The 11,889-nt window shown below is 47.9% G+C and overlaps 1 protein-coding gene across 2 annotated transcripts; it reads left to right on the forward strand.

Annotated features, from left to right (window-relative positions):
- The first annotated feature begins 5,234 nt into the window (after positions 1 to 5,234).
- NKX3-1 (NK3 homeobox 1) lies at positions 5,235 to 7,061 on the forward strand. 2 transcript variants are annotated; one of them, XM_054716801.1, is made up of 3 exons: positions 5,235 to 5,267; positions 5,484 to 5,511; positions 6,618 to 7,061. In XM_054716801.1, the coding sequence occupies exons 1-3, from the start codon at positions 5,235 to 5,237 to the stop codon at positions 7,043 to 7,045; spliced, it is 489 nt and encodes a 162-aa protein (XP_054572776.1). In that variant the 3' UTR covers positions 7,046 to 7,061. The 2 variants fall into 2 exon arrangements, with proteins under 2 accessions (XP_054572776.1, XP_008149691.2); XM_008151469.3 differs by having other exon boundaries at positions 5,235 to 5,511.
- Positions 7,062 to 11,889: the final 4,828 nt, after the last annotated feature.

Raw genomic sequence — 11,889 nt, forward strand, 5'->3', positions numbered from 1 at the left:
GTCAGTTGATGAGCACCTTTCATTTCATCTGCAGCTTTAACTCCCCCTTGCCTTTTGCAGAGCACATTCACAAGTCACAGGGGCTGGGGAGGGGACCATCTTGGGGTGGGCGTAATACTCTCCTCTGGGATTCTATTCCATCTAAAGAGGGCCCCCAGACAGCCCCTTGGTGTCTTCTTGATTGTCCTTGATCTTTTCCCCCAGTTTAAGATGCAGAAACGTGGCACAGGAAAGAGTACAGACCCTACTCCAGGATTTGCCTTGACCCTGTGGTCCTCAGCAAACATTTACAGGGCGCCTTCTGTGTGCCAGAAACTAAGCCAGGTATTAGGGATGATATAAATGTGAGAGTGACAAAGTCCTGCTCAGGGAACTCACAATCTAATAACGAAGGGGACCATCCACAGAAACACACCAAATGCAAAACACAGAAAAAAAGACATGTGAAGCGAGGTGAGGGGAGGTGCTGCTAGCTGTGTCTGGATTCTGAAGGCACATTTGAGATCTGAGGAGGTGGTGGTGGAAGAGGGGTAGCCCAAGCTCAGTTCAGCTCTGATTTTTTTTTTTTTTTAATTAGAATCAGTACAAGGAAATGCCCCTTGTTCTCTCATCCTTTCCTTCTTCCCGTCTGCTAGCTCCGTCTCACTGCTCAGAGGTAACTGCTCCATTGAGATACTTATATCCTTATTTTTTCCTTCCAACTTCATGTAATATCATAAGCATTTATATATTGCTCCATTACCTATTTTAGAAGCCATCTATATGTCAAAATGCTCAAATGTGAAATGTTACATTGATAACATGTACTCTTTTTTTTTTTTTTTTTTACACAATAGGTTCATTCTATAACTTTTCTTGCCACTCGAATCAGTCTCGATCAAATTGAGTATATTTTCACAAATCAGCACAATGTGTACATTTGCTAGGGTCAATCTCTAAGCATGGAATATTTGTGTCAAAGGATATGCCCAGTTTTAATTTTTACAGATTCTGCCATTATCCAAATATACGCAGCTGATTTATTCTCCCTCTAAATTAGTTGGGAACTGCTCTTCCTGCACACCCCACCTACGCTAGATATTATCCATCTTTTTAACCTCTGCCAATCTGATAGGTGGGAAGAGGGTATCTCTCAATGTGGCCTTGATTTGCATTTCTCTAATGATGAGTGTGGTTAAGCTTCTTCTCCTTTTTTTTTTTAATGAGCCTGTTTATGTTTTAAATTTTTGGGCCATGTGGGATTTATTTTGTTATAAGAACAGAACTTTATTTTTTTTCCAAATGGCAGTAGTAGTTATTAAATAATTCACATGTTCCCCACTGATTTGAAATGCCACCTAGCTCTAAAATTTAAGAATAAAAAGAAACCACCTCAATTTAAACCTCACACCATATACAAAAATTAATTCAAAATGAGTCATGGATTTAAAGGTAAAATAAAAAACTTTTAAAAGATAACACAGGAGAGCATCTTCAGTACCTAGAGATAACAAAGACTTCTCAGACAACACACCAGGGCAAAATCTCTAAAATAAAAAAATTAATAAATTGGACTCCATCAAAATTAAAGATTTTTGTATTGTGAAATATCCTGTTAAAATATTTTTTAAAAGATGAGGTGCAGATTAGGAGAAAATATTCACATACCATGTATTCAACAAAGGCTTACATATCCTATATAATAAAAAGCTAATATGCAAATCAACCCAATGGTGGAACAACCGGTCGCTATGACAACCACTGACTACCAGGGGGCAGATGCTCAACGCAGGAGCTGCCCCCTGGTGGTCAGTGCGCTCCCGCAGGGGGCGCACCACTCAGCCAGAAGCCGGGCTCACAGGCTGGCTAGCACAGCGGCAGTGGAGAGAGCCTCTCCTGCCTTTATGGCAGCCCTAAGGAGATGTCCGACTGATGGCTTAAGACGTCAGTCAGACACCCCCCAATGGCTCCTGGACTGCGAGAGGGTGCAGGCCTGGTTGAGGGACCCCCCCCCCCTCAGTGCACAAATTTCATGCACCGGGCTTATAGTAGAATATATAAAGAACTATCAAACCTCAACAATGAAGCCCTGGCTGGATAGCTCAATTGCTTAGAGCATTGACCTGATACACCAAGATTGAGGGTTCAATCCCTGGTCAGATGCATATAAGAGGCAACAAATGAATTCATGCATAAGTGGAATAACAAATTTATCTCAGTCTTTCTCTCTCTCTCTCTCTTCTTCCTCCTTCCCTCCCTCCCCTCTCTCTCAAATCAACCAATTAAAATTTATCTCAGTCTTTCTCTCTCTGTCTCTCTCTCTCTTTCTCCCTCCCTCCCTCCCCTCCCCACCCCTCTCTCTCAAATCAACCAATTTTTTAAAAAATCTTTTTTTCTTAAAGAAACCTCAACAACCAGAATTCAAAAAATCTAATTATAGTATGGGCAAAAAGTTGACCAGATATTTCACCAATGAGGAAACATGGATGGCAAAGAAGCACATGAAAAGATGTTCAATATCTTCGCCATTTGGGAAATGCAAATTAAAAGTTTAAGCCACAATGAGGTAAGACTACACACCTATTAGAATGGCTAAAATAAAAAATAGTGATAACACCAAATGCTGATTAAGATGTAGAGAAACTGGCCCTGGCCGGTTTGGCTCGGTGGATAGAGCCTTGGCCTGCGGACTGAAGGGTCCCAGGTTCGATTCCGGTCAAGGGCATGTACCTTGGTTGTGGGCACATTCCCCAGTGGGGAGTGTGCAGGAGGCAGCTGATCGATGTTTCTCTCTCATCGATGTTTCTAACTCTCTATCTCTCTCCCTTCCTCTCTGTAAAAAAACAATAAAATAAATTTTAAAAAAGTTTAAAAAAAAAAAGATGTAGAGAAACTGGAACAGGGATACACTGCTAGTGGACATCTAAAATGGTACAGCCACTCAGGAAAATAGTTTGGTGGTTTCTAACAAACTAAATATGCAGTTACCTTATGACCCAACAATTGCACTCTTGGATATTTATCACAGAGAAATAAAATCTCATATTCACACAAAAACCTGTGGATGTTCATAGCACTTTCATTCATAATAACAAAACAACTATAACAGTGGGGGCTAGGAGGTTGAACAAACTTTGGTAGACCCATACAATGAAATAATACCATTCAGCAATATAAAGTATTAACTATTGCCCTGGCCGGTTTGGCTCAGTGGATAGAGCGTCAGCCTGCAGACTGAGGGGTCCCAGGTTCGATTCCAGTCAAGGGCATGTACCTTGATTGCAGGCACATCCCCAGTAGGGGGTGTGCAGGAGACAGCTAATCGATGTTTCTCTCTCATCGATGTTTCTAACTCTCTATCCCTCTCCCTTCCTCTCTGTAAAAAATCAATAAAATATATTTAAAAATATATTAACTATTAATATGTGCAACAATCTGAGTGAAACTCAAGACATATGCTTAGTGATAAAAGCCATTCCAAAAGGTTAGGTACTATACAATGTTTGATTCCATTCATATAACATTGTCCAAATGATACAACGCTAGAGATGGAGAACAGATTAGTGGTTGCCTGGGGCCATGGGTAGAAAGAAGGGGCATGGGTACTTAACTACAGAGACAGCAGGGGGAGTTCTGTGTTGATGGGACAATTCTGTATCTTTACTGTTGCATTACAAGAATCTATACATGTGATAAAATTACATACAGCTACACACACACATAAGTGAATGAAGGTTTAAAAGTGATTTAAAAATAAGGTCTGGCCCTAGCTAGTTTGGCTCAGTGGATAGAGTGTAGGCCCTGAAGGGTTCCGGGTTCGATTCCGGTCAAGGGCCCGTACCTTGCATGCAGGTTCCCTGGCCCTGGTTGGGATGTGTGCAGGAGGCAACCAATCGATGTGTCTCTCTCACATCAATGTTTCTCTCTGTCTCTCCCTCTCCCTTCCACTCTCTCTAAAAATCAGTGGAAAAATATCTTTGGGTGAGGATTAACCCAAAAATGAATGAATGAATGAATGAATAAATGAATGAATAAATAAATAATAAAAATAAGGTCAATAGTATAGTTAACAATATTGTGTCAATGTCAATTTCCTGGTCTTTATATTGTATTGCAGTTATATAATACGTCATCACTGGGAGAAGCTGAGGGTACTAATTTTGCAAATTCTTACGAATCCATAAGTATTTCAAAAGAAAATGTTTAAAGAAATTTTTGAATGAAAAAATGAGAAAACAAAACCATCTTTGCCAAAGACTTTCCCATTGCACAGGGTGGTTCTCTTTGGCAGTTGCTTCATCCACAGTAACCTACTTCCTATCTCTCCTCTCCAGATACACAACATACTATCCTTTTGAAAAGTTTACAGTTGAATGCAAGGTGCCTTAGACCAGGACTACAGAAAAGTTGCATGAATAAAAATAGTTTAAAAGAACATCTGCATACCAGGTTCACCGATTGTTACCATTTTAACCCACTCACTTTATCATATGGGATGGATCCACCTGTCATTGTTTCTGAACCATTTGAGGGTAGGTTACAGACATGGATACTTTCGTGTTCATTTCCTAAGAATATTCGTTTATGCAATCACAGCAGTGTTATCAACTTCAGTAAATTTAACATTGGTTCAGTGCTTTAACCCATCATTCCGATTCCACTTTCTCAGTGGCCCCAATATTTCCCAGTACAGAATCCAGCCTGGGGTCAGGGGCCGCCCTGAGTGGTCACGTCTCTTTGAGAGCCTCGGTAGGTCCAGCTTGGCTACCAATCTCTCCTTGTCACCGGGCACCCAGAATTCACCTGTAAACTGAGATGATGGCAGCTGCCCCACCCATCTCTTTCTGAGTAAAGGCGCTTTAACAATTTGTAAGAACTAAATGGAGTGTTTCTCTTCTGCATCATTATTCCCCAGAAGCGTCAGCATTATATTGTGGGTCGGGGCAGAGGAGACCCGCTTTGGGCGGAGGAGGCCAGCCAGGGGAGAGAAGAAGGAATTTGGAAAGAAACCCTCTCGGGAAGAGGGGACCGAGGCCAAGCGAAGGACTCCCCCTTTCCACCCCTTCACCTGGAGCACCGGGCGGCCAATGGGCGGCGCGGCCCAGGTCCCCGTGGCCAATGGGGAGGCGGCGCGGCGCGCGCCCCGGGGTTATAAGCGCGCGCGGGCGGCGGAAAGTGAAAGTGGGGCGGCAGCCGCGGGCGCCGCTGCGGGGTCCCGAACCCAGACGCCGGAGCCAAGTCGCCCAATCGACGGGATGCTCAGGACTCCGGAGCCGCGGCCCGGGGAGGCGGGGGCGGCCACCCAGGCCAAGCCGCTCACCTCCTTCCTCATCCAGGACATCCTGCGGGACTGCACGGGCAGCCGGCAGCCCCGGCCCCCGCCTCTGCCCCGCCACCAGCGGGCGGAGCGGCAGAGCCCGGAGCCGGAGCCCGCGGCGGGGAGCGGCGGGGCAGACGAGCAGGAGGACCAGGCGAGCCCCCGGTCCCGCGCCGCGCCCGGGGAGGCCGAGTCGCCAGCGGAGACGGAGCCAGGTAAACCCTCGGGGCCCCGGAGGCCGGGCTGGGCCGGGTGGGGACCCGCAGAGGGCGAGCTGGCCTGCAGGCTGCGCGGGCGTGAGGACCGGGCCAGGGCGCGCCTTCCGGAGCTCCGGCTGCTTGCGGGGATGCGGGGCCCGCGGCGACGGGCGAAGGGACCTCACTGTCTCCGGCCGCGGGTGCGCCTCCTCGGAGATGAACCCTGAGCCCCAGCGTTCAGGCGGCGCAGGATGCAGACATCGGCCTGACTCCTCGCAGGATGCTCCGGGCTCCGAGGGCTCCCGCGCCCAGAGCTTAAAAGCCAGAGCACACGCAGCGCCCACTGTGGCCACCCCCCCCCCCACCGCCCCCTAGTCCCAGTGAAACCCCACCCGGCCTCCAGCCATCCCTGGACTGCTGATCACGGTGCCAGCCCCGCATTACCTCTTAGCATTTACAGTAACTAATGTACCACAAATAACTGATAATCACTAATAGGAAGAAATTAGAATGTGCCCAGCAAAGATGCCCCTTTTGCTTCCCAATCACAGGAGCAGCAAAACAATCAAGTTGGGAGTTCCCTCTGGTCTTTGGGTCATTTAAAGTAGACTTATTTTCTTTCCCATCACGCCTTATGAGGTATCCTAACGCCTCATTTAGAAAAAATGGGGGGGGGGGGGGGAATTAAAGCCAGAAAAGGTGCTTTCCTTTAGCCCTCAAGCCTCTCCTGTCACACAAGCCCTCTCTGGCCACCGGGATGTCACGCCGGAGGCCTTGGGGTGCTTCACAAGGTGTCTTCCCCCCTCCCCTCTCCCACCGCCCTCGGGATCCAGACCCAGAATCCCTGCTTAACTCCAGGGGATGGAACAGCAGGAAGTTCTGCCACTAACCGCCTCTACTCTGGGTTCTTGATGGCTGTTAGGAAACCAATACATAGTACACATGTTCACTCACTCCGTGCCTGAGAACTCCTTAGTCATGTGAAAAACGTGAAATGTATCCAGGATGACAGTGGGCTGTTTGTTCACTCCCTGAGGCGATAAGGGTGGATTGAATTCTGCCCTCTTCCCGGCTAACATGTAACTTTTCCCATCCCGTCCCCTTTTCTCCCCTCTTGTTCCCAGATAGGCACTTGGAGGCTTATCTGTTGGACTGTGAAAACACTTCAGGCGCCTCGCCAAGCCTTCCCCGCACCCCCAAGCAGCCGCCGCCGCCGCAGAAGCGCTCCCGGGCCGCCTTCTCCCACTCTCAGGTCATCGAGCTAGAGAGGAAGTTCAGCCACCAGAAGTACCTGTCGGCCCCTGAGAGGGCTCACCTGGCCAAGAACCTGAAGCTCACCGAGACCCAAGTGAAAATATGGTTCCAGAACAGACGCTACAAGACCAAGCGGAAGCAGCTCACCTCGGACCTGGGCGGCCTGGAGAAGCACGCCTCCTTGCCAGCCCTGAAAGACGACGGCTTCTCCCGGGCCCCCCTCATCTCCATGTACAACAGCTACCCTCACTACCCCTACCTGTACTGCCTGGGCGGCTGGAGCCCAGCCTTCTGGTAACTGCCAGCTCAGACAACGCCAGCTCAGAGGACCAACGTGCGTGATCAGACACTGCCTTCCCCAGGTTGGCTTTCCTCAAGGCCACAGGGGCCGGGGCGGGAGGACTGGGGAGCAAGAGGCCTGCAGACCAAGACTGTTGGAGGTTTGCATGGACATTCCGGATTCTTCACTGGTGGGCCAAGGAGAGGTGTGGACCCGTGAATAATTTCATACCCAAATAGTCCCCCCCACACACACACATAACGTAGGTCATTTTTGCTTGTAGAGACCTGTCTGAAGTGGGGAAGGGGAGAGTCCAGTGCTGTTCCCAGCACCGCGTGGGATGTCGTGTGCGCTGTCCGCACGGCTGCTGAGGATTGCGTTCCTGGCGCTCCGTTCTCCCATGTAACCGGGCGTAGACTCTGAAAGAGCAAACCTGAGGGAGAAAGGACAGCCAAGGTGAGGATGTCACCCACCAAATTAGACTGAAGTCCGAAAGCCTCATTGGCCTTGGAAGATGACCAAGGTTTCTCTTGGACCCTGTAAGAGAGGGAAGTAGAGGGTCTCGCCGCCGAGAAACCTGCCATGCTCAGGTTTAGTCCTTTTCACGGAATTCACCAACTTAAGTATTTGCAAGGCGGCCCAAGTAGACCAAGAGTTGCTCGCCGTGGGTGTAAGACAAGCTGTATAACCAGAACACTACTGTAAGCAGTGGGCCCAGGCCAGGAGCTGCGGGGCATTGCAATTTTACTAGCAAAAGGTAAAAAACAAACAAAAAGCCTCTGGACCCTTTGCCCTGGGCCCGAGCATTTAGAATGAGGAGGCTCCTGGAGTTTTCGGGCCATATTGCATGCCACATCACGACGATCACATGATTCTTCGCGCGCCTTCCTCCTTATATATTTTCTGTCCCTTTTCCACAGCAATCACCCGCTGAATGGCTCCTTTTCAACCCAGACTTGCGGTCTGGCTGCACCTAACATATGCCTTCCTTATTCAGCCCGAGATCTGGTCCAGTTTTTTGTTTCGTTTGTGTGTTGTTGTTTTTTCTCTCTCTCTCAAACTTGATCTTTCCTGGGTGAAAAAAGGGAGGAGGACAGGTTCTGAATTGGCTAAAATACATGCGTTTGTTTTGTTTTTTTAAATATGTCTAACAGTTCTTATTTTTTTTTTCTTTTAAAAATATACAGCATTAAATCGCAAATCCTATTTAAAGATTTGACAGCTCCAGAGGTCACTGCTGCTTTTATAGGACTTTCTGGTGGCTGTTGTTACAGTTCAAAGTCTGACAACCCTTTGGGATCCCCGCAGGCAGAGGAAGTAAGAGGAATGGCTTTCACACACGGGAGAGCAGTGCACAATGCAGGGTCAGTACCATGGAGCTGGCCATGGAGATTCAGGGCTCAGGGCTGGGCGGGGGCGGAGCGGGGGGGAGGTCTGTGGGGAGCGGGGCGGTGGAAGATAAGTCCGCCTGGGCCTCAGAGAGCCCAGTCCGGGAGAGAGCACTTTGCAGAAAGAGGCTAAGACAAAAAGGAAACAGTTTTCAAAATGCAACATTATTGTGACTCCCATCACGAAACAAACAAAAAACAATTTACCAAATGCTTCAGGAATTCTATTTAATGCCTATAAAAAAATGGATCCCCAAAATGAGTCACCTTGTGATTTCAGAGAGAACGAGAGGAGGGCAGAGGAGAAATGTGGCCACCCTTGCGGTTCCATTCTGTTATCTCAGGTGACCTGGAAGGGGGAAGACAGAATTAAGCAAGCCAGTCACTAATGAGGTACCCCGAGGCCTGGAAATCTCTTGATCCCACCACTTAATTCTCTTTAGTGAGAAACCTTTCAATTTCCTCCTATTAAAAGGGCCAATTTACTGTTGGTGGCAAACCCACCAAAGCTGATAGAATGTTGGCCCGTTTCACCCCAGTTTCTAGCGCTCAGACTCCACATTGAAATATTGTAACACGCCACGTGCTGCTGACAATGCTGGGGCGCATAGAAGGCAGCACAGCCTAAATCGCTTTCCCCTTTTCCCATGTCTCCCAAGATAAGCGTTCAAAGCTCATGCTCTGCTCAGTACCCTTTCTCTCCCACCTCCTAAATTTAAATCTTTCAACCTGCAACTCTGCAAGTATTAAACATTTCACTGTGATACATATTGTGTTGCAAAAAAACAAACAGTCTTTGTTTAAAATTATTTGGTTCGTGAATCCATCCTGCCTTTCCCTGCTTGGAACTAGTTACGCCACCCTATCTGAACTGGTAGAAGGGCATTTGAAGAGCTGGTATGTCGGTATCTGGTGGGGGGCCTGCAGGGTGCCCCAGACCGCTTCACCCAGACGGCCCGTTTTCTCCCCTGTGTAATAAAATCCGTTTGGTTTGCTCAACGTGCATAACGAACTCTGCTCTAATCTATAACATGCCAAGGCCTGTGACTTAAAGTTTAATCAAGTATCCGAACCCAACTTTATTTTTCTATGTATTTTTTGCAACATGAGTGTTTTAAAAATAAAGGGCTGTGTCTTTATTAGACATATCTGCGTGGTTTTCTGTTTCCTAAAGACTGTACGTTATTGAGCTTACATATTTCTTGTTACCTCGTTCTCCCACCCTCATCCTGCCTGGCAAATCTACGAAGAACAAATAATCGAAAGCAGTCGCTTAGCCGAAGCAGACAATGGTCATTCTTTTAAAGGCACTGGCCTCTGTTCCTGGTACGTCAAGTGCAGGGGAAAGGAATTTCTGTCTTCAGTTTAATAATCACCTGTTCCAGCCCAAGAACATCTTTGTTTAATCGAGAGCAGCGGGTATGTACTTACATTTCTTGAAGACCCTGACAGGGACGCGTAGACCACAATAATAATTCATTTAAAATTCCCCTTTCACTTCCCACTAGCCCCTCACACTGCAGCTGCTCCCCTGGGCCCTGCATCTCCCTGCAAACATCACCTTCATCCGGGGCAGACAGACCTCTTGCAAGCAATACCTTTGAAGCGAAATCACGAGTATTGAAAATAGGTTTCACATAAAATATATAAATAGCACGCCCTTCATCCGCCTGCACTTAGACTAACTTCATTAAAGCCCCACAAGCAGAGAGTCTCATGCACCTGATTACCTGACAGACTTGATGGGTTTCTTGCCCCCTCCTTCAAGGAAATGGAAGCTTAAGGAATAAGGTACTTACTCGAGGTAAAACATATCATAATTTCAAAGTTGGCTCTAATCCTTTAAGTACATGGCACACACAGGTGGGGCCTCCCATAGCGTGTTCACATGATGAGATTTAACTCTTTGCTCAAGTCTGCAGCCATCGTCCCCTCCCCGGGAAAGCCCTCGGCTCTCAAATTACAAAGGCTCTGGCAGTAAATTAACAATGTGGATTTTTTTAAACCATTAAAAGTGACTAATCCAGGAAATTAAACAAAAAATCTCTCATCTCTAAAGAAAGTTCTCTGCCTCTCCTTTGCCCCTCTTGCAGCTTGCCCTCGGTGCCTCTGCCGATCTCAGGCAGTCTTCTCCCGGCAGCTCCCCTCGCCATGCCCCAGGTCTGTGGTCTTTGGAATCCCGTTGCAGTCTGCCTCTCAAGCTCCTTCGGTGCAAATGTCTAGTCACTGTAGTTTTGTCCCTGGTGTTCCCATTGGTCCTCCCCAGGCCTCCTTGGGAAGGCCATTGCTGTCAGAAGGGAAATAAATGCTAGAGGTTTACATCTGGGGAAAAAAAAAAAAAAGCTTTTTCCTCTTAATTACAAAGCAAGTCAGTCATGTCTCTAGGGTGATGTGAATGCCACGCATCTTAAAGCTGACCTCGGAGGGAACAGAGGCCACGACGAGAAAGTCGCTTGGTTTGGGTGCCCTGTGAGGGAGACCTGCACGCAGATGGTTTATTGAGAGGGCGCTCCTCTCAGGAGGTTTGCCCGAGAGGAAGTGACTGCAGGAAGGAGCTGAGCCACCTATGCTGGCGAGACTGAGGCCTCCCCCAATACCTTACGAAGCTCCAAAGCCAATGTGTCCCAGACTGTGGGGAGGGGTGGGCACTTGTAACCCCAGCCTCAGCCATCTCCTGAAAGTGGGAATAACCTGAGGCACTGCGGTTCTGTTAGAAAGGACAGGGGTCTCAAGGTTTGGGTGGTTCTTACTAAATGCTATCCTTGATAAATGTTAACATACAGTCATATTTTGCACAGGATGAGTTTGACCTAATCCAATAGGGTAAGTTTAGCCAACTGCAAAGAAGAAATCAACATGTAACTAACCAAATCATGTAGATAAGCAATGGCTAAAGTTTCCTTCGGGGAGACAGAGCTTTGGGTGTGAATCCTGTCTCCTTTATTTGTTGCAAGTAAATAAAACTACCTAACAACCAACCGCGCCTCGTCCTTGAATAGAACACCCCAGGCAGTGAACCCCTTGAGTTGGGTAATAGCTCTTTCTGAGTAAGGCCTGGCCACAGGGACACAGCTGTGAGTCACTAGCTTCCACACCCCCAGCGGCTGTGGGGTGCATCTCCCTGTATTGGGGGCTCGGTGGAGCGCCACGGAATTCACTCTAGGACATATGATCCTTTCCTTGGTCGCTCGTAGGACCTTGGTCACTCTCACATGGCCACGGTCACCGCCAGTCTTTGCAGTGAAGGAATCTGAGTCGGGAAGGTCCGAGTAGGCTGCGCGCTCTGAGTTCTGCACTCAGACATCACACTCTGCCCCTCCCACAGCCATCGTGAACATGTCACCAGGGCTTGTTTTTCCAAGCCCAGAGTTATTTACTGCCCAAGAAAAGGGGCAGGAGCGATAGTTCTGGGACACAAAGAGCTCCTAGTTTAGCCATAGACTTGGCCTTTGCGCAAACTTTCCCAGACAGACT

This window comes from Eptesicus fuscus, chromosome 6 (genome assembly GCF_027574615.1).
Source record: "Eptesicus fuscus isolate TK198812 chromosome 6, DD_ASM_mEF_20220401, whole genome shotgun sequence".
Lineage (NCBI taxonomy): Eukaryota > Metazoa > Chordata > Mammalia > Chiroptera > Vespertilionidae > Eptesicus > Eptesicus fuscus.

Coding starts and splice junctions, on each gene's coding strand:
- NKX3-1 (XM_008151469.3), top strand. CDS start 5,235: ATGCTCAGGACTCCGGAGCCGCGGCCCGGGGAGGCGGGGGCGGCCACC. Junction 5,512..6,617: donor GCCAGCGGAGACGGAGCCAG/GTAAACCCTCGG, acceptor TCTTGTTCCCAG/ATAGGCACTTGGAGGCTTAT.